The sequence below is a fragment of the Haliaeetus leucocephalus genome, unplaced genomic scaffold (genome assembly GCF_000737465.1).
Source record: "Haliaeetus leucocephalus isolate CR32 unplaced genomic scaffold, Haliaeetus_leucocephalus-4.0 Scaffold195, whole genome shotgun sequence".
Lineage (NCBI taxonomy): Eukaryota > Metazoa > Chordata > Aves > Accipitriformes > Accipitridae > Haliaeetus > Haliaeetus leucocephalus.
In genome coordinates this window covers 6806396-6829641 of record NW_010972631.1, presented here as the reverse complement: position 1 = coordinate 6829641, position 23246 = coordinate 6806396, and the positions used below count along the sequence as shown (strand labels likewise).

At 41.2% G+C, this 23246-nt stretch overlaps 1 protein-coding gene across 1 annotated transcript in view; it reads right to left on the bottom strand.

Moving 5' to 3' along the window:
* The window catches only part of COL12A1 (collagen, type XII, alpha 1), a 106430-nt gene extending 83576 nt beyond the window's left edge, over positions 1–22854 (bottom strand). Inside the window, exons 1-13 of the mRNA XM_010565774.1 lie at positions 22628–22854; positions 19796–19903; positions 11291–11407; positions 10382–10525; positions 9411–9467; positions 8432–8695; positions 8154–8318; positions 7527–7700; positions 6418–6708; positions 5591–6193; positions 3932–4204; positions 1349–1621; positions 149–421 (exon numbers count right to left, since the gene is read on the bottom strand). Of these exons, the coding sequence (XP_010564076.1) occupies positions 149–421; positions 1349–1621; positions 3932–4204; positions 5591–6193; positions 6418–6708; positions 7527–7700; positions 8154–8318; positions 8432–8695; positions 9411–9467; positions 10382–10525; positions 11291–11407; positions 19796–19868 (2707 nt within the window). The 5' untranslated portion in view covers positions 19869–19903; positions 22628–22854. The remainder of the gene's footprint in view (positions 1–148; positions 422–1348; positions 1622–3931; positions 4205–5590; positions 6194–6417; positions 6709–7526; positions 7701–8153; positions 8319–8431; positions 8696–9410; positions 9468–10381; positions 10526–11290; positions 11408–19795; positions 19904–22627) is intronic.
* Positions 22855–23246: the final 392 nt, after the last annotated feature.

Below are 23246 nucleotides of genomic sequence, written 5' to 3'. Positions count from 1 at the left end.
CCTGTAAAGTAGGAGAATGTCTTTATGCCTATTTTTCATTCACTTACTTCTACAGAAAACTCAGGAAGACAGTACACTTTAAGACACCTTAAATATCAATCAAATGATATAAATGGTGAATGACTGTACAGAAACAATAAATAATTACCTTCAAGTGTTTCTCCCTCTCCAGAAAGGGCCTCTCCTGCTCCAGAGGCATACAAGGCAGACACAGTCAATGCATACCTAGTGGCTTGGTCTAAGCCTTTCAGCACTTTAGAGGTAGTGTCACCTCTCACAGTCACTTCCTTAGTTTCACCTCCTGCGACTGGAGTGTATGTTATAAAGTACTGCTGCACTTTGCCAGGAGCAGCGCCCCAAGACAGCTTCATTGTTGACGTTGTAGCATCAGAAACTCTCAAATTTCTTGGATTTCCTCGGACTGCACATGTCAAAAGATGTTGAAAACAAGTTGAAGCAAGCTTCATTTCTTGGTTTATTTTTTAGGTTACCACAACATAGGACTTAATGCTGAAAAAATAATTTCTGAATAGCCTGCACTAACACTGCTACAGTATAACTTTACTGTAATCAGGATGTACAATTCCATCCCCACCCTCCTTAGGCAAAAATGCCCAATAAAGTCTTTTTCCTCCTATTTTTTTCTGTTAAAACAGGCTGAATCCTGGAACACTTATACATACTAGCACCTGAATATATGCTCAACTTCAACACAACAATATCCGTGTTGAAGTCACTGTCTGCAGAATCAAGTCAAAGGTCACCAACGAAATGTGAAATTAACACATTATTGTTTCCTACAGAGTTCTTTTTTATGATAGTTTTTCTGGCTTCTAATATTTAAAATCTCAGTGAAGTTTCACCAGTGCTCAGGACATTCATACTGTCTCTTTGGATTTTGTTTAATAAGGCATGATACCTGTTAAAGGATCATACATTTTCATACAAGTTAAGGCTACAGTGATAACTTTAGTAAATTAGATGTTTCATTCACTCCTTGCTAGCCATTCAGAACAAAGTGCAAACAGGGTCTGAATTTGCTGAATTGACAATATGAAGAATCATGAGAACAATTAATTAAACATACAAGTAGATTCTTCACGCAAGTTACCTTGCCATATTAGGTGTTGCAGGTTCAAAAGACTATATTTTAAAATGAAATATTACAATTTTGACAAACTATATTGTCTTAAATTACCTTTCAACAAGGTTTGAGTAATTTTATAATTCCTTGTTCATCTGGGATAATACATATGGACAATATGGGTTATTCTGTTTTCAGTATGAATATGTCAGCATGCAGGGAATTCTTCTCAAGCTTACTACATTCACAGCACTGATCATGTACCTTCATCAGTTTTTGCATATCCATTCAGCGAATTCCCAGGCCCAGACTGATACTCAGGAATAACAGACACTTCATATCTTGTATCTTGGATCAAGTTCTGCAGAGTAGTTGATCTTTCATTTGCTGAGACAGTCACTTGTCTCCTTTCTCCTGCAGTAAGTGGTCTGTATACAATCCTGTACCGTAGGACATTTCCTGGAGCTGCACTCCAGCCAACTACAAAGCTATCTGTAGTTTCATCTGTTATCCTTAAGTTTCGAGGAGCACCTTTAACTAGAAAAAATACATACATATAATTTGTAAATATTTGCTTTTAATTAAGTAGTATCTGAAGTGAAACCATTCCAACCATTCTGTTAGCTCATCCAGTTTACCAAAACAACAACTTATATTGCCCTCCCATTGTTTTAAGGTACACAAACCATTAGTCATTTCTGAAAATTTATGGCCAGAGTTATTTTTGAAAATTTATCGCCAGAGTTACAACCAGCAGTGTAACAAAGTTGTCCCCAAAAGTACATTAATCCCAGTTTATACAGCTGCTTCTGAAACTTAAGACAGTCTGACTGTGTTTAGCAGTAACAATAGAACTGAACTGTGTTAAGGGACATTTGGGCATAGTGGGGAAATTTCTTAACACAACAAATCGTATTTGTTTCTTTGCTGTGGCCATTGGCTTCTGCACCACCTCCATTTACAGATAGTTGTCAGATACACCTGACTACACATAGGCAGCTCTCCTATTTTAAAGAAACAACAAAGGTAGATGCAACAGGGAAAAAAACACCAAAACAATTCTATTCTTCAAGTTAGATTTTCACAACAAAAAATACATTCATTGCAATATAAGTTGCATATAACAGTTAAATAAGGCTTCTGAATTAAGTCTCAAACTCAAAGACAAGAAATAGCTTATTATTCCAGAAATTAAGGGAAAACGGTGATGAATCATTTAACCTAGCCTACTCCTTGACAAAAGACACAGCAGCTCAGGTTATTTCATATAAACTCAGTGGGCACGCCAAAGAAAAACTTGAAACTTCCAACATACATTAAGATGTACTGCACTGCAAGTCACCTAGCAGTATGTAGCATTGTCATTTAGGCAAATAAAGTTTTGGGTTTTGTTGTTTGCTATCTGAAGTATAATTCAGCTGGAATATTATATGCCAAAAGCCTTGTTCTTCAGCGTTAAATTACAAACCTGTTAAGGGTGGAGCAATTAATAACCCTAGTTTTAAAGAAACTAATTTGTTTTCTACTAATCAGAAACACAATTTCAAATTCTTTAAAAGCCTGCAACCAAAGTCAGTTGCCAAGAAAGCTGTCTGCCCAAATTGTTAGCTAGATCTGCACGGAGAGCTGCTGACATTTACATGATTGCAGAAGAACTTTGCCTTCTCAGACATGTTGGGATTTCATCAGATCAAGATGCTGACAATTACGTAAGGCAGTATCAGTTGCAACATGGGAACACTGATTATTTTTATGAAAGCTATTCCTTCTCCTGTCCCTTATGCTCACAAGCTACATATTATATCAGCCAAGAGTTTGTCTGTTTTCCTAAGGGAAAGTTATGTGTGGCTAAAACATTCTGACTGGTACAGTCATGGAAATATGCACACCAACGACGAAACCTGTATCTTCCATACTTAACATCCAAACTAAGCTATTTTATAAGTGTGCATTTCTATCAGTCCTAAGAGGAAAGAGCAATTAACAAATTTCCATGCTGTTTCTTTTGCTCCCTTGGAACCATTTACGTCACCAAAGGTCACAAATGACAGCATGGAATAATGAAAAAGAGTGGATCAATATTTTAAAAAGCATGATTTAGACAAGACTGACTATTCAACTACTGGAATAGAAAATCAAGTTTACCATCATCCTTATACTTTAAATCAGTGGAAATGCATTGTGGCAACTCTATCAAGAAAAAGTACAGTTACCATGCTTAAATTTACAGCCATTGATCACATAAACTCACACTGACATCAATGGAAGTTTTGAATCAGTATTGGATCAGACCCATGAAGTTCTGATAAGAAACAGCTGACCAAAAACTCAGCCCCCTTTAAGCCTATGTTATATAAAACAGAATTTCTGTTAATGTAAGTTAGATGTAGACACAGCAAATTACATGGGTACATGCTTGACTTTAAATGTATTAAAGTCAATGTGCATTCCTGCATTAGTCATAATTATTAAATAGAATAGTTCAGTTGGAAGGGACCTACAACGATCATCTAGTCCAACTTAAGTGTATATTAAATTAATACATGCCAATGAATTTATTATGGACAACACACCACTTCGTTCAATAATAGGCCACTGCAGAAAAACACAGGTTCCATCCAACTTTCAGGGAAAACAAAATCCAATCTTAACAATTTAACGTTGGCCTGTTCTTGGAATTTTATATGTTTACTAAGTGCATTGAGAGACAATAATGTTTATTCTCATCCTGCATACCAGTACAGCTTCTCAGCCTTAGCTGGCTGTTCCACATACACCCATTCACTCAAAGAAAATTTTTATTTCAGCATATGACATTTTGGTGTCTGAGAATAATGGGAAGCCTACCTTCTAAGGTGGTTTCCTCTCCATCCAAGGGAGGGCCATCACCGTCTTCATATTCAGAAATCACACTGACTGCATAAGTAGTTTCAGGTAGCAAGTTGGTAAGAACTGAGCTAGTACTTGAAGCTGGTACTGAAACAATGAATTCATCTCCACCAACTGCTACTTTATATTTAATGAGATAGGACAAAACCTCAGATCCAGCTGGAGACCAGCTCACTTTGAAACTGTCAGATGTTACATCAGAAAAGACCATATTCTTTGCAGGTACGTAAGCTGTGTGGAAATAAAAATGCATAGATGAGGCATACTTGCTAGAATATTTTTTAACACAAAATCTCTAAAATAAATTAAAAATGTCTCTCAATAATTTGATTTATTCTAATTGAACAGATATTTTGTTGCACATGCAACAGTATTTGTTTTCTATACTTGCTTATGGCTATCAAATATTCATGAAGATCATATCTGGGTTGTCTCAAATCATACAACAATGAGTAGAAGCACCAACTCAGTGATTTCTAGATCAAACAAGAACAGTCCATCTAAAAAAATGTACTTATGAAAACTTAAGTTAGAATCTGATGATTGAGCTGGGTTCCCTCTTTCCTACGCCCCATGAACAGCAATAACATTATGCCCTCAATGGGAACTAAGAATCCTTGGGGTTTTTTCAGATCTAGATTAGAAATAGGACAAAATAAATCCCAGTATTTTTTCAGGAATGGAGTCAAAGGGGAAACAAGGAACTTGACATGAGGCACAAACACAAACCTGACATCCTGGGCTTGTTTTGGTTGGCCTAGTCAGCCTAACAGTGAGGATGTTAAGACTGCTTGAGCCCTCTAAAACAAAGGCTGCTTTGCTGGTTTGTTCCTCAAAGCTACCCTGAAACAAAAGGCTTATTTTTAAAGACAGTGGGGTTTTCAATACTGGGGACTATTCAATGTTAGTGTTCTACTAAACATAGGTAGGGACACTGAGGGTGCAACTAATCATAAGTAACTTTAGCTGACCAAAAGTTGGTCATTTAGAAATCTTTTAAATATTAGACATTATCCAAGCTCACCAAATTTGGATGCGTGTGAAGACTTTTATGTGCTACTTCATTTCAGCCTTTACAGTTAGATTGAGATTAATATCACCTAGTGTCTGCTGTCTCAAATTGTCTTGTCTAAGCCCATTTCAGAGGACCATTCATTTACCCTAAAAATTAATCAAATCACACTCTGGAAGTACCGGCATTGCTCCATTGCCTTTGAAATTCCAAAAGACAAGCTTAGACTAGCTACCACATTTTGGACAGCTAAAGAAGAATGGCCCTAGTAACTGTTTTACTCAAGACACTGAGTGTAAAAGCAGAGTACATCCACTAAGGTCATTCCAGATAGACATACACTTTAATAGCTTTCTAGGTACCTAGGAGTGGAGGGAAAAAAATATTTCTCCAATAATTTTTTCATCTCCATTTCTCCATTAATTTCCCCCATTGCTTTTAATATGTTTGAAAATGAGAATCAATCCCCAGTTCTTAAAATCATCATTTGTATATGGACAATTTCATCAATATCAATTCTTCAGGTAACTACAAGCACAAAACATTGGTTCAGATCTATTTTCATTGCACTTTGTACATTTCTCTAAGTAATAGTAATTACTTACATTTTTTCCGTATAGCAGCCAGTTCCTGCTCAATCCGTAGGCAGACAGACTGTGTTAGTTCAAATGATATTCTTTGAAAAGCATCAAAATCTTCCACTGTGTAAACGTGGGTTTCAGCAGGAGGTGACGCAATTGCTTCTAACTCTGTACGCACTGCATCCTTCACACCAACTGCAAATATTTCTACATCTGCATCCCTCAGCTTTATTGCAGGTTCTTTAAAAGCATCTGACGATTTTCCATCAGTAATAAGAATCATGACTCTTGGCACATTTGGTCTTGATCCTTTGCTGGTAACAAATACTTTCTCCCTCACATATGTCATCGCTTTGCCTGTGTTGGTAGATCCACCTCTGTAGGGGAAGGTGTTAATAGCCTGAATTATGTCTTCCACTCTGTTGTATCTGTTCAAAGAAAACTCCATATGGGGATCTCTGCTGTACTGGACAAGACTTATCTGTACTTTTCGAGGCGATATCTCAAAGCTTTTAACTAACACTTCCAAAAATGCTCTTACTTTAACAAAATTGGCGATACCAATGCTGTAGGAACCATCCACTAAAAACACAACATCAGCTTTTACATCCACACCACGTGAGCATTCTGTAAAGAAAAAGAATCACCACTATAAACAGATAGTCAATAGCCACAGAATTACAATTGCATCTGCAGTTCATGTATCATACCCAGTTGCTTATAAAGAAAAGAAACCACACTAAGTAAAGTTGTTTCTCACAAATAATAAAGGTATGATATTAAAACAAGCATCAGAGGTTTAAACAACAAAAAGCTACCATGTGAAAATAACATAGTAGCTCCTAACTCACCCACTTGAACTTTTACTTGTTGTGTTTTTTCCATTATCGTTATTGGCTCACTGGGGGTCAGTCCTTTCATTGCATAAACATTAATTTGATACTCTGTGTCTGGAGAGAGATCTTTAACATTCAGAGCAGTAGTCTGAGGACCCACACTCAGTACATGTTGTTTTCCACCAGCTATCATTGGAATGAACTGCAGCCGATAGCCAGTTATTTGACTTGTGGATGGATCCCAAGTGATCCTAACAGATTTTGAGGAGATCTGAGTGGCCACCAGATTTGAAGGAGGCTCCACCACTGAAAGAAATGAAAAGCAAACCCAAAATATTAATTACAATTAAAAACATATTTTCTTCCACATTTTTATTTCTGGAATAAATTTAGTCATGTTTGCTTAATATTTTCTAAAAAACCCTTTTTTTTTTTTTTTTTTTTTTAGCATAAGTGAATTACAGGACAGTCCAAATAAGGCACCAGTGAGAGGACAGAAATATGAATAACGCATTTGTGGTCCCCTGAGCATAGCAGAAGTTCCAGGAGAAATGCTGCCTTGCTTTAATATTGTTTCAACCAGAAGTGAAAGCTATCCCCCCCAGAAACATAGTAGAGAGTGTGAACAAATGCAGACCTGAGCAGAGCACTATGACAGTGGAGTCATCTCTGCTGCCATTTTGGTCAAAGAATAGAATCTTACAGGGCCAGAAATCTACAACGATACAGCTTGACATCTGTTTTCTCAGCATTCTCCAGTTTTCATTCCTCGGTTCTTAATGTATTACATATTCTGCCCCTTCACCAAGGAGGTTTTTTTCCCTGTAGTACATTTTTCCATAGAAGTGATGCCTGCATCCAAACTAACTGTATGAGACTCTGATAAATGCATATCATTGTGTTGTCTTTGAAAGTACGGAATAATGGAGCTATTCCAAATCTACTACATCACATGTTCTGTTCTCCTGCATTTAAATGCACAAAGCTGAGACCTGTTTTCCACACTTGCTGAATGAGGCAACAGATCAAACTCCAGAAATAAAGCAAAGGAAGTAGGGATAGCCCCTTAAATACGCATCAGAATAAACTGAAGTCAATAAATACATTTATATAAAGTATCTCACCTTCTTCTCCACTAACCAGTTCACCTAGTTGTTCATCAACACCAGAGCACACTTGCAAGATAATTTCATTCTGTATATCCACAATTCCATCAAAATTAGCCACATTGAACACATGCTTCAGTGAAGGCTGAGATGCAATTAGCTTGAGTTCCTTTGCATCTGCTGCTTTGATTCCTAGAAGTTGCAATAGACAGGACTGTGTTAAGTGGCCATAAAATACAGACACCTGTGAATGTATTCATAAAGTATCAGAACATCCTGGGGTAAAGCTGAATTTAATTCGGTTCTGTCTTCTGCCATTATCAACAATCAAACTACAAAATAATGATTAATGCAATGAGGTGACATACTCCATTTTCAACCTGAGAAAATAATGTGGTATCTTCAGTAAGGCCAAGGTTGAAACTATGTTTGTCAGTTGTCTTAATCTCCATGAAGGAGCTACAGAATTACTATCAAATTAACACAATTGGTATGTTCCACTCTGGAGGATGCAAACAACCCATTTCAAGGCATCCACAGGGAAAGAGTGGCACAGCGAAATTCTTGAAACAGAGAATCTGTAGAACATATAACTTACTTCTTTAGGAATGCCAATCTCTCAACCATTAGAAAAACTCAACGTACCCAAAGAAAAAACTTCAACCCCTATGTTGCGAAGCTCTCTTGCAGGAATTTCAACTTCGTCTTGAGCTTTTCCATCCGTAATGACAATTGCTACTTTGGGAAAACCTTTTCTTGCTCCAGCAGACTCAGTGAAGGTGTTTTGAACCAGGTAATCAATAGCCTCACCTAAAAACAACACCACAAGTTGTGTTTTATTAGGCTTGAATAAACTAGGATTTAAAGGAAATATGAATTATAAAATGAAATGCTGAATAAACACGTATGTGGAAAATCTGTACCTGTCATTGTGTTGCCACCTTTGTAAGGTATCCTTTTAATTGCATCAATAAGATCACTTCTTCTGAAATACTGATTTAAATTGAACTCTGTTCTTGTATCTGAACTGTACTGAACAACTCCAACTCTTGTCTTTTCTTCCCCAATGTCAAAAGCTGATACAAGGGCAACCATGAAGTCCAGAATATATCCAAAGTTATTTCTCCCTACACTCCATGAACCATCTACCAGGAAAACTAAATCTGTCATTGCACTTATGGAGCATCCTGGATCACAAAAAAAAAAAAAAAAAATCTCTGTTAGCAAGCAAGCAATTGCATTCTTACAAAGCAGTGAGAAATGTCTGACAGAAACTTAATAGGTAAAAGCCAAAGCAAACAGATATTTAAATGTTTAATAGATTGATATTCTTATCTGGAATAACTTACTTGGGGAAGCATTATTCACATAAGAGAACACCCATACAAGCCTTCTAGCTGCCATTACCAAAAGGGAACTGTGACCTGAATACTCAGTTTTGAGACACCTGTCACACTATTCCACAAGATCTGTTAGACCACAGCAGATGAAAACTCACATACAAAACTTTCTACAACAGTTTGATGTTATAGGAACATTCCATTTTTGTTACCACTTTCGCTTTGCATCTTTATCTCATCTCCCCATAATAGCTGCACAGGTTCTTCTGCAATGCCTTTTATCCACAGTCTTTTGTTAATAGGACTAAGACACTCATGGACTTGCTTGGGTTAGTTGAGTGAAATTCCTAGTTTCAGTACCAACTTTGCACCTTATTCTTTCAAGGCAGCTATAAATTCCTTCCACCCCAGTCCCTTCCCAAGTTTTCTTAACTCTGGACAATTTTACAAGTTAACTTCATTGCTAGGTAACACAGGAACACAGTTTAACTTTATGGGGCCCTAGAGCTAGTCCTCGCTTATCTCTAAAATGTCAGATAAGTTGAAAGACAAAACACCTTACTTTGTAATTGAGCCTCAACCTTCTTTTGCTCTGGTATCCCTGGACCACCTGTCTGAACTGCACAAAGCACAACATAGAGAGAATTAATGGAGAAAATCAGGTTACATTTGTAAACATCGAAGAAAAGCATGTAGAGAATTAGAGGCACAAATCTGACAAGCCTCAGAACATGAAAACATAAGTGCAAGTAATGAATACAACACCTGTACTTACAGATTTGACAACATACCATTCATGGCAACACAAAATACAGAAAATGCAAATAATTAAGAATCCTCTGTATTTGTACATCTTGTACAGTAATTTCCTGAAAATTAACTGCAACGTCCCTGGATGAAATACCAATATTACCCTTCTCTAACACATAGGAGAACTCATCATAATTAATTTTCCCATGGTTGGTTGGGAAGCCTGAGACATGAGACAAACTGTCATAGAAGATAGTCTGCTGTGCTTAACATTCTTATTTAATTAAATTTACTTTATGCTTTATTTAATTATTAAATATAAATTATAAAAATTTAAATTCCATATTTTATTATGCATATAGAAATATTGTGACACATTTTATTGTTTGATGAAGGTAGTTAGCTTTTTTTTCACACACACACACACAGGAAGCTGGTCGGATTCATTTGTTACTGAGGTCAATGAGAGTCTTCCCCTTGACTTCAGCAGATGCAGTTTATAGGAATTAGATTTAGCTCAAAAGAACTACTGGCTTCCTGCAAAGAATTCTATATGTCTGTTGTCAGACATGATATAACCATGTCAGTCTCCTCTTATCTCTTGCAAATTATCTCTGTTTCTACTAGGAATTATGCTTAATGGAAAAAGGCTGTTCAGCCAACTACATCTGATCAGAGTTTAGGTATGTGGCAATTTTGTTGAGGAGCTGAAACAAAGCCAGGTTTTGAGAATGACCATTCACCTATCTTACTTGGTTTTCTAATTGTATTGCACGTACTTACTTGTCAGTTGGCCAAAAACAGGTAGACTCTCCTCTCTTTCATCATATGAGGCTATTGATACAACATACTCTATATCAGGTGTGAGATCCGATAAGACCGTTTGGGTAGTGCTAGGTGAAAGAGTAAATTCTTTAGTAGGCCCATCTGCAATAAATACATAAAACAATTAGTGCAGCCCTTAAATCCAGCAATATCAATGACAAGTTGATCATAAGAAAAAAAAAGGCAACAAGAGAATAATCTATCTAAAATCCAAAGATAATTTTAGAATGATACACTTTCTTTTTTCCTGAAGTATGAATTTTGAAACATGAAACTTCAAACTAACCTCTTTTCAATGTGAACAAAATTACCAAAGTGTTTAGCAAATTCCAGGAAATTTGAAACTTAAAATGCACATACAAAATATACTATCATCTAATAAATCATGGCCCGGTTCTGATTCAATATCACTTTTACACTGATTATTTCTCAAAGTGAAATAGAATAATGGGTGTCTTACACGGCCATTATCAGGAAGTTATATGACATCGCTGCATCATTACCTGACACGCACAATATTTCCCCTGGGAGAAGAACTTGAATGAAGTACAATACAATTCTCTAATGTTAAGGTAAAAGCATAGAAGAGGAGCAGAGTGATGATTCTACCTTCTTTTTGCTCCTTGCAAAGGAAAGGCGTCCAAAACTTACTAGTTGCAGTCCCCAAAGGGGAAACGCTACGGTAAGAAAAACTCTAACTTGGAACAATCACTGCTCCTTCCTGTAAGCCCTTTGCTTCCACCCAGTCTAGGTCACAAACTTCAGAAAGATGTTAATGGCTATTCTCATAGCTAAGTTAGAGATAAGTGAAAATAAACCCAAGTTTTCAAAAAGTTTAATGACATAACAAAATTTTACAGAACTCACCATTTGTTGGAACCACAGTTATCCTGTAACCCACTATTGCATCTGGTGGCCTTTTCCATGACATTTGAACATTATGTTCATCTATAATTGTAAAATTCAAGTCTGACGGTGGATTAACTGCAAAAGATTTATACCAGGTGGATGTTTAAAAGTTTGAACAAGCTTTGGCAAATGAATAAATAAAATAATGTTGAGCAAAGCTTACTAAAATTGTCTTTGCATAAATTTGTTTCCAACAAATATAAAGATATGTTGTTGGAAAAAGAGTAAAATAAAAGCTGACAAAATATGACAAAACATCAAAGAGTATATGCATTACAGAGGACAGCACAGAACGTATGTTTCTTGAGTTGCCAAGACATTCAAGAATGGCCAGCAAAATCAAGCACAATAGAAAACACATTTGAATACATGTACAATGAGTTCACAGATAATCACCACATATGCAAACATTTCACATAACAATTAAAGGAAATTTTTTTACATGCTGGGTGCAATCCGTACAAGCATGCCAAATCACAACCTGCTTACAATATCATGAGATCATTTAGGACATTGAGAACACAGTACTCTTCTTAATTAGACATCAAAGAATTGATCAGCTTTTTAATATAGTCTCTGCATAGTCATATTTCTTATCAATTTCACTGAATCTAGTAACTTGGCAGAGAAAAAAATATCTTAAAGAATACAGGAAAAGATTGGGCATTTAATGTTCAGTAAAACAATTTTTGTTAGGGTCTAGATACAAATATACATATAAAATGTATATCAGTAATAATGATATACCGATGTATCATTTTATTTTAAAATATGGAGAGCTCCATCCCTTTGTTCCTAGAAGCCACTAAAGTGATGTACTTTGCATATGGCTGCAAAGGATTCAGGAACTAAGGGGATAAAAAATGGGGTTAGTAATGGTTGCAATTTGCTGAAATATTTGAGCTGATGCAAAAGTTCACAAAAATAAGATTCTACCTGTTTACACCAGATTGCTGTACAATTTCAAAGGTGTAAACATTGCTTTCATGTTCCCTTTGCAGCAGGTGTACCCATACTAGTAGTGGCATTTTAACATAAAATGCCAGTATGGTTCCAAACAACACAATGGTTAATTATGAAAAGACAACATCAAAGTATATTTATGGACATTTATTTTACAGAATTTATAGAAAACAGCAAAGAGGGCACCAGTGATCTGAACAAATGACTGCAAATAAAACTTGTAGGAGCTGATGACAGAAGTAACTGAACAGTACAGAAAGAAATAGTTTACATACGCTATTTTGCAGCATCATGCATATGTAAATGAAATGTTGATTATTATTTTTTTAGCTTCCCACGATGGACAAAAGCCTCCATGTACAAGGTTCATTACACAAAGACGTTTCATAAATATTTTATAATGATATTCTCTTTCTAAAATTGTCATGCTTATTCATGCAGTATTTTACTGACTCACTGTCAGTGCATGGTAGGTGTATTATATATTATTGTTTAAATAGGTCTACTAAGTAAGATTAGATTCAGCCATACTTTCCTTAACTATTTGTGAGATCGGTTTGCAGGCATTTTTAATAGACAGATCTTCTCTGTTTCATGGAAGATCTCCACCATACGTCAAAGTTTGTTTCAGTTTTGAACATAATTTAAAGAGCAGATAAAGAAATGAATGCTAGAATGTATACTTATGAAAAGACACTGTCCAATTGCAATAAGTAATATTGAGCTCAAAAAAAACTTGCAACCAATTGTGTAGGCCTTTTTTTCTCCTTTTAATTTACTGTCATTTCCAACCATAGGATAATATGGCTTTGTAATACTGATACAATAGATACGCTAGTACTGAAGTAAATGTTATTTTTCCTATTGTCCATACACAGGCAGTGAGATTAGACCATTAACCTGCATGCACAGTTTATTCATCATTCAGTTTACAAGTATCACAATGCTAGAGACAGCAGGGTAGTTACTTAGTATCAAAATCATGCAACGCGTGTTAATAGTAAAATACATTTAGGTGATAAGAATATCATTATAAAATATTGTTTCAGTAGCAATGGCTCAGGACAAATTTAATGCAAAGGCAGAGACAACTGACCTGAGCATGCTTTTAAAAAAAATTCAGTACATGGAAAAAATAGCACCACCAACCTTGCAAGTAAATTGGCATGTTGCAGCAGAGACTTTAGGCTTTAACTGCTGAAGGACAGCAGCAGCCCAACTTGTTGATATCCAAATGACCGGATTCCAGATAAACTGAAAAAACTGACTGTGAGGAAAAGTCTTTAACATTTTAAAGGACTTTAATCCGTTTTATGCAAATTCAGGTGTGGATCTTGGCAGGTAAAAAGAATAGTAGTACATCGACACATAAGTGACGTATCCATTCATCCAGGTGTTCACAGCCTTTGAGAACAATGGCGTTGCAGGGGACTTCAGAAAGTCCCCTCGTCCATCCCACGGCCAGGACATGATCAGCCACCCCATGCCATTCCTGACATGTTTGCTCAGACCATTCCTAAAGAGCTCCACTGTTGTCAAGACTGCCAGCTTCCCACAGAAATTACTCCAATGCCTCACTCCCTTTATCATCATAAAATTATTCCCGACACCTAACCCCAATCTTCGTTGCTGCACTTCAAATCCATTCATTCTCAACTTGTGGCTGGCTTATCAAACTCAAGCACTGAACACTTCTCCCACTGAAATCCAAAAAGGAACCTTGTCTGAGTGAACAAAAAGCCAGTTTGGATCCAATGTCGTCAAAATGTCTTCCAGATGGCCTGTGAGCTTTTGATACTCAAACAGAACCTCCAAAACATCCATGGACCTTCACATGGGTCAGATTTCACCCATGTGAAAATGGCTGCGGGGTGAAGACCAAACCATGGGCATATGACTGAGAACAATAAGTTGATCTGAAGTACAGAAAAATGTTTAGATGACAAAAACCTTATTGTGATAATCAAACAGGGCAACTGTTACTCCACCTTATTAAAATTCTTCTTCCAGAAGGGAACTCACCAGTGGAAAAATAATACATATGCAATACGGAATCAGACCAGACTTCTAGGAACAAAGTGCCCCTAGTTGTGGTGGGAGTTTGTCCCGTTACAGGGACAAACCTTGAAACTCCACTCTACAAAGGCTTATGTGTGAGCGCAGCTTTACTCAAGCAAGCAGTCTTGATGGCGGGCTACTTGCGTAAGTGAAGCTGCACCTATGCTTACAGCGTAGTGACTGTGCTGATCAGTCTGCTCCTGTGCCCATCAAAATCCATGCCAAACCTCTCACTGACTAGTCAAGGTACAGGATTGTGATCGTAACACGTGATGGTATTATAGTACTGCCTTAATACAGTGATTCCATTGTTGATGCACAGAAATGTATGGCTCCCCTAGAGGTTTCCAGTGTAGTAAAAAATATCTTGCTGTATGGCAGTAATTTACACAATGTTAGTTTTCACCACTCTTAGAGCTATGATATGATAACTTCCATGATTGGATACCCTAACTTATGCACCAGAAAAAAAAAAATCAGACATAATATACTTAATTCATTGCCACTCCTTGTATTATATACATGTATAATAACAGTATATTTTCTGAAACAAAAAATATAAAGCAAGGCAAGGCTTCTTTCTCATGCTATGTATGTCTTCTACTAGCTTGTATTACTTGACAGGTAATACAAACCTAATATACCATAAAAGTCTACAGCTTTTTAGAGATAAAACTATGTGACTGCTAGAGGATCCCAATGAGTATCTTCACAAGACAGAAGTAAAATATAATCAGAAGATCAAGCAATTTAAATCTAGCACCAAACTTAAAAGTGATATAACTTGGAAGTAGGTGCCATCCACAATCCTTATGTGAAACAAAATCTGTAATTCCATCACTGGAAAAGTGTCACCATAATTAGCATATGAAATAACACGTTAGCCCATGTTAAAATAACATACAGGCCACGGAAGATGAAGAATAAGCCCAGCCTTGCTCTCACTGAGATAAGCCTTGCTGAGGCTGGAAGAGGCCAAAACTCCTCATTTACTATTTTCCTCATAAATGGCATGGATTTGACACAACTAACTAGATCACAATGCCATTCAAGCTCCTCTGAAGTCAGAGTTGCCAATGTGAATGGGAGAAAGAACGAGCTATAGGCTAGAGATCTCGTAAAGAGCACCTTCTCAGCCTGGTTAGATGTTCATTGCCAATCACAACACAGAAACATTGGCACCGGTATGTTGGCATTTTTTTTATTTTATACACGTATATGAAGTTTCTTCAAAATATGAGATCTATAGCTCATAAGTGTATTTTGAAAAAAAATCATTTAAATATATACACCTATACATGTAAAGATGTATGTAACTAAAGATAATTGCATATATATATATAGACTGCATGCATGAATATTTACCAAATTTTACATGTGTTTGTGCATATATATATGTATGTGTGTGTGTGTATACATATACACACACATGTACATTTTGCTTCCAATTAGCAGTGGGAAAAACAGGGAGTTATAGTCACCTTCATGTATATACAAATTTCAATTTCACACATCAGCCTACATGGTTCTCTCTTTAGGAACCTGGAAATCAACAGCTAGTTTCTCAAAAATAGAAATCAGACATCAAAAGGTAATAAAATAATGGTCCCACCAACCAGTTGCAAAGCTGAGTAGTTGGTTAACTTCAAAAGTTTCAGCTATCCCAGAACGTCTCTAAACCATTCAGTCAATGAAAATTAATGTACTCAACACAAGCTTTATTACATGAGAAACTTTCTAATCCTCTGTAACTGCTGTGCTGCAATTATTTGTCACTTACTGCATTGCATGTCCTGGAGACAGATTTTTCACCTGACAAACCTTTTTCTGCACTACACAGAGGTCCCACGCTTGGCTCAGTGATGCCCTCTTTCCCTACCTCCAGCCCAGAAAACAGACTTTTCTGGGTCTGAACCAGTTCCTGAAACACTGAGAAGTTAGCACCTTCACATGCTCAATGAGGTCACACGGAACCAATGATTTCCTCATTCCTTTCTTGTGCCTTTGAAAATCCCTCTGTATTGGGAAACACAACACACTACATAAGCCTTGACATCATACAGCATTACCTTGAGATTATAACTAACAGGTTATTCACATACTAATCTACTTGGCTTAACTGTGACTAGAATAATGCAAAAAAATCTTATCTAGCAAAAGGACATAGATTTCCCCCTGGCTCTTTGTGATCACAGATGGAAAAAATACTGTAACAGAAAGAAATCTTGACATGAGGACACAGAGGGAATGCACTGCAGTATTGCAGTGCTGGACTAAAAAGGCAAGAAACAACTTAAACAGAGCATAGAATATAGCATCATGCACAAGAAGTTTAAGCTGAGAGAGAGAGACGTCAGCAGGATTGCAAAATAAAACAAGAAGAATTTCCCTGTAAAAGAAAAGAGAAAAAATGCTGAGCATGAAAACAGATTTGCTTCCTTGTCCAGGGTAAACAAACAACTTCCCCAGTGAAATGCCATGAATGCATTCAGACTATATGTTGCTTTTACCCCCTCTACTGCTACAGTGATCGTCCAACTAGAAACCCCCGCATTGCTTTATCTCTGTAGAAAAGCTCTAATACCATTACTGCAGCTCACTGCCTTGCCAACAGCAACAGAGCACGGCTCTCACAAAGGACTCGCAGAGCAGCTGGGATGCTGCTGAAGAACCAGTTTCATCCTGGAAGATTTAGGAAGCTATGAACAGCGGTATCAGATAAACACCAGATCTACTCCCAAGGAAGACTGAAAAATGAAAGCTGAAGTAAGGCAGCGAAACAGAACCAAGCTTTTCCTTTCCTCTGCTTTCACTCCATCCTCCCACTCCATATCAACAATCTTTACCACATCAGAAGGCCCTCTCCCTTATCCTCCTCTCACTTTTTCGTCCCACCAAGTGTCTACCCACACCTCAGGGAAAGAAAATTCAAACTGCATCTCTTGTGAACACCACAGGGAGAGCCAAAGGAAAAAAAAAAAGAGGACTGAGTGATGAGGGGAGAGCTTTGCCACAGTGTGATCTGAAAGTTGGAAAAATAGACTAAAGGACAAATCTCCACAGGAGAAAGTTAGTTCAGCAGACAGGATTTAAGTTGTAATGATACCAGAACTAAATGAGATCCAACATGCAATTTACAAGACGACGCAAAATCGAAGCACAAAATTTAAACAGTGCAGGATAACCAGTATAGTGCAAACAAAAAACACACTGCAAAAAGCTCTACGAAAGCAGTTCCCACCAAAGCAAGTCCAAAGGTACTCGTAGGTTTGAACTTCCATTTTCAGCACCACTATTTCTCACTGCACTTCCTACTCAAGACACTTTTCTGCTCTTACTTTAAAACTCTAGAGCTATTAGTTTCTTGTAGAAACCTGATCACTGTAAGCTAGGTATTTTATTTAATACACATTTCTGAATGCACAGTAATGTAAGGCCTGTCCAGGAGCCCTCTACAACTCACAAGGTCAGGCTTTGTCCACTCTTTTGCTTAGCAATCACGCATCCTTCAACATGAGATCTAAACAAGCTTGGCCAGCTTGTCTGGCAATGTGTCTAGTTTCGCTGTTATCAAATAACTGTGTGCTTCTCCAAATATATTTTTGTAGCTTTCATTAACAGTACTTAAGCTATGACTGGTTTAGTCCCCACTATAGCTAAATAAAACGCCCTCGCATTTTGAAAAAACTTACTCCATACATGTAATCAGTGGTGCAGGACAACAGCAACATTACTCCAGCTGCGAGCAAGCTCCTAAGATGGGGAAGAATGTGCAAACACATCCACTCCCTTCCTCCATTAAAACTGTACACTTTCTCTGCTTTCTCTGGCATGGCGGTCCTGCATTTCAAATGCAACTCTGAAATGACTTCAAATGACCTTTTTGGGTTCCTCAGCCAACAACAACGCAGCGCGAGAGGGAGGCAGCAGGCCGATTCTCTCCTAGGGTGACCAGATGTTGCACTACTGGCAGAAATGTCATCTTTTTCCAGAAAGCCAGTGTGCTTCACATCTGCGTGCCCAAAGCAAGCACCGCTGCCAGGGGCAGGGGGGGACAAATGCCCCAGAGGCATCTCTGATACACCGTGTTTTTAGTAGCCATCAGCCAAGGTGGCCAGGTCCAAGCACGGGAGCTTGCAGCAGGCCACGATCAGAGAATTGGTTTCAGTTCAATAGAGAAAGAGAAGGAAAGGAGAAAACCTGAATTATCAGATGCTGGCTTCTGGTTTTGTCCAGTAAATCCGGGGGAGTTCACACCCAGGGGTTCGGTTCGGCCTACGATGGCGTCAGGTCCCAGAGGTCAGATCAAGTCATTTCAGCGCAGGACGTTCAGCATCTCCGTTTCCCCTGGCAGCCACTGCTGGCAGAAATGCCATCCCTACGAGCAAAGCCGTGCAGCTCGCACAGAGGTTGCCCCCACGCTTGCTGTTAATCCGCCGGGGAGGCAAAGGCGCCAGGGCCAGGCCATTTTGAGCCAGGCCGTGGCAAGTGCGGTGGCCACGATGGGTCTTCACCCCTGCAGCTGGAGGCAGGACACTGCCACGGGCTGACAGGGACCTCAACCTCCAAAGAGACGGGGCCAGGGCCCTGCAAGAAGGAGGAGGAGGAGGAGGAGGAGGAGGAGGAAGGCCTCTTTTGGGGTGTCGGAGCCACATGCGTGCCAGAGCCCTGGGCCCCCAGCTGCCACGGCAAGGCCCGGCCCAGGCCCAGCCACCCCTCAGCGGTGGGCGTACGTCATGGCGGCGGCGGCGTCTTCCCGAGGGTGCCCCCAGGTCAGACCCGCCATGGAGGCCGAAGCGTCCCTGAGGGAAGGTCCAGCCAACCCAGGGCTCAGCCGGGGGTCGCCCCGCCGAGCAGGGGAGGCCATCGCGCCAGTGGGGTGTAGGCGAGGGGTCCGACTTGAACAAAACACACAGGCGCAGAGAGCCAGACTCTGTTGGAGCATTTTATTTTCAAAGCTGCGGGTTGTTGGGTGGTGGGTTTTTTTTCGTTTCCTCTCTCAACATAACTAAACGGGCACTCTACAGCATAGAGCCCGGCCGTTCTCGGTCCGTCAGCGGGGCAGTGCCGCAGGGCCCCGGCCGTGCCGGGCTGCCCGCCGGCGGTGGCAGTGGCAGCGGCAGCGGGCTCCTCGGGGCGCTGAGCCCGGGCGGCCGTGCCGTGCCGTGCCGGCCGGCGTCCTGTCTGTGGGGATGTGTGGACAGCACACCAGAGAGACAGAGAGAGAGGGAGCTACGGTCCGGCTGACTAGCCGGGAGAAACAGAGCACAGAAGGAGCTGGGCAAGGAAGGAGAGGCGTTTCTCTGAAGGAGAGAAAGAGAGAAGGCGAAGGAGTTACACTCAAAAACGGAGAGGGAGAGAGCCGGTAGCTCAAGGCTGGTTGGGAGGTTTGCTGGTCAGCAGGGCACCGGGGGGGCAAGGGGGCAGGGAGGGGAAGGTTACCTTCAGCCTCGATGGAGGAGAGGAGGGCGGCTGCACACAGAGCAGCGACTGCCGAGCACAGCGCTGTCTTCATTTCTGCCCTTTCAGATCACAACAACATGAATGAATCTGCAGTGATGGGGGTGGGGGGGGAAAGGGAGAAAGGAGAAGGAAATGATACGCGTGGATTAGAGGGTTGCGTGGGTGTATTCATGAAACATAAAAAAGACGAACCGTGGATTTCACTTTGTTCCCTTATCCCCAGCCCCCACCCACGGGACCAGGTTGAAACCTCCAGACTTGAAAGCCGTCCAAGACGATGACAGATCTGCATGACTAACTGGAGTTTCATCTCACAATAATGTGCCTTTTGTTGCTGAACCCTTTCCAATCACGGTAAGCACACGCGGCTTTAACCTAGTTGGGGTTAATTTGATCAGGGAAGCGCGGTGAAGGTCTGTGCCTCCGTACGGGCAGGAGCCAGGAGGGAGCTCCATGACTTCATCGCCGAGTGTGATGATAGCTAATTCAGAGGTCATTCCTGCCTTGGATCAACTAAATGTCTCTTTCAGCTGGGGATTTTATTCGGCTCCTTTTTCATAACTGTTGAAGCACTTAGTTAGCTGTGTTTTAGTGGTCTCAAGGCAGTTTGGAAACTGTAATAAAACTTTTTTTGAGGGGTTCTGCCTACGAATGTGCTATTCTTCATTTCTCGAAGGTCTGAAATAGATTATACAGAAGTGTGTGTAACACACAACTGAAACCTGACACGTCTGTCTAGCCATGATGTTTCAACATCTGATAATTCATTTACACGTCCTGAGAGAAAAGAGGTTCAAAATACACTACAAAAAGCAGGCAGGCGAGAGAGTCTCGCAGTCGCTGCAGGTTGTCTGACAAAATAGGTGGGATTAGGCCAAGTTAGTGGTTCCTAATTGCAAGTAGCTATACCTTCATAACTATATGCTCTAGTCACATCAAATTCCTCCCAATTACCCCAGCAAAACTTCCAAGTTATTTCTTTGTCTAAGTAAAGGCTAATATGAACAGTCCTCATTGCATATACATATAAGTGTTTCTAAAGTTTGGGTTTTTCTATCTCAGGAAGTAGGGGAGGAGTAATTTCTTTGAATAAAGTCATAAATGCATCATATATCATAATTAGGCTGGAGGAAAGAGAATTCCAAAAGCAATTAGGCAACAGATTTTATCAGGAAGGTGCCAAGAGCAAAACAAAAGAAAAATACGTAAATCATTATTCTGCAGAAACAGCTGAAGGGGAAAATAATATTCTTCTACCATCTACAGAACTAACCAGCAAGGCACATTTAGCGGGTAGGCGCTATGGAGATCCAGGAATTTCCCAGTTACTGACACTGAACTTAACAGGCTTCTGCCGGGCAGCTGTATATACTTGCCTTAGCCAAATGCCTTTACTGCACATAAAAATACCAAGAGCTCAAAGAAAAACTAAGCAATGGTTTCAGTCCAATGGTACCTCCAGCGAGTAAACAGAGGAGTAATATTGACCGTAACGACTCCCTGACACTAACACGAGAAAGACCAAGGTTAGCATTAAATTGTCCTGAAAGCTCCAACATCGTGTCACTGCTCTGCGTGGGAAAACGGCTGTCCCTGAGCACATCTACCGCACTCTGCAGCGAGTTAAAGGATCGCCTAAACTCAGCGTAAATGGACTTTTGTCCCAGACAGCTTGTGTGGGCTTGGAGTGCCATCTTTTGATCCTTTTGAAGAGCAACAGAAATTAATCATCTCACAAAGGCATCTAGGAGTTCACTACTGCTGCAGGTCTACGGTTCCTGAGACACATTTTTCTTTTCTGAAATAAAACGTCTCAGCCAAAGCATTCATTTGCCCCCCTAGAAACACTTTGTTTCCTTCTTGCAAACTTAGGTGTGTGAAAGAAAGCCTGGAGGTGACGGAGGAAAGGTCCTCTCGCTGGCTCAGCAGGGACACAAGCAGACTGTCTCAGGACTAAAGGTTTTCTTCATTGATCCTTAGAGACCACTTTAAAAAGAAGGGGGGGGGGGCTTCCACCAGTGCCAGTCCCATCTCACACTAATTCAACCTGCAAAACCTTAGCTGAAGCATTTCCAAACTGCACAGTGCGCGACAGCTACCCCTTCCAAAAAGAAAAAAATAACCTAAACGAAGGAAAAAAAAAAAAACAAACGACACCACAGGGAAAAAACCCACTACTACCAAAGGCACAGAAAACGGCAAAGGGGAGAAAGCATCACTGGGAGCTGCACCCACGGGGAAGGGAGGGACGGCGGAGCTCCGGCCGAAGCCGCAGCGGCTCCAGCTGCCTGCGGGCGCGCTGGGCGCTGACCCCGGGCTCCGCTCGGGCCGGGACACCCACCGCGGCCGGGACACCCACCCGCCGGGCTCCCCCGTGGCCTGAGAGCCAGCAGCCCCTCGGGGCTCTCCGCTCGGCGCCTCTCCTCCACCCTTTCGGCCTCACGCCTGCAAGCCGGCTCCGACATGCCCGACACGCACACGCGGAGACCCACGGACACGCTCTTTCCCCCCCCCCCGGTTCCTCTGTCAGCCTTCAGCCCGGCGCTGCTAACCTCAGCCTAGAGTGCATCAGAAGGGGCTGAGTGCGTGGTGGGTACGGACAGGCAACGGGGGTCGGCCGAGGGGAGGGAGGGCAGGGGGTCCCCGCTCCTGCGCGGGCACAGACCTTCAGGGACGGCTGCGGGGGTGCCGGGGTCGGTGACGGGGGGCTGCTCCTCCGGCGGTGACTCCGGCGGTGCCCGCAGCAGCAGCAGCAGCAGCCGTCGGACCTGGATAAAGGGAGGAGGAGAAAGGATGAAGCTCCGGGGGCACCTTGTGGAGGGAGCAGCAAGTAGCAGCGGCGGCGAAGGAGGGGCAGAAGCGGCGGCGGTAGCTGAGCGCAGAGGAGGCGCCTCGATTACTGTAGCTCCCGGTGCGAGGGGTCCGTCTGGGAAGACTTGCCTTCTCCAAGTGGGAAGAGCCTCTTCTCAATCTGCTACTTAATAGAGGGCTGTTCCCAACTCTCAATTTACCCTCGTAAGCGGTTACGAAACTGCAGGGAAGGTGGACTGCTGCCACCGGGTGATATATGCGCTGCTCTGCTCCAGCAAAGAAGGGGATCCACTTCTGGAAACTGGCGCATACCTCCGCGCATTCCTGCGGCATGAGGCGGGCGGCCGCCCCGGCAGCGCGCCCGGGGGGCAGGGACCCGGCCCGCCGCCCCCTCCCGCCCCTCGGCTTCCCAAACGGGGCGGGGGGGGGGGGACGGGGACACGGGAGGGCAGTGGAAAAACTGAGTCCCCGGGCATGGCTTCGAGGGACGGCGGTGCGGAGGGTGTCCCCGCGCCGGGGTTTCCACGCAGTCCCCGTCCCACCCCCGAGGGTCCGTTCGCCCTCCCGGGGCCGGGGCTGATCCCCGGGACAGCCTTGAGGTGCGGGCAGCCTGGGGGGC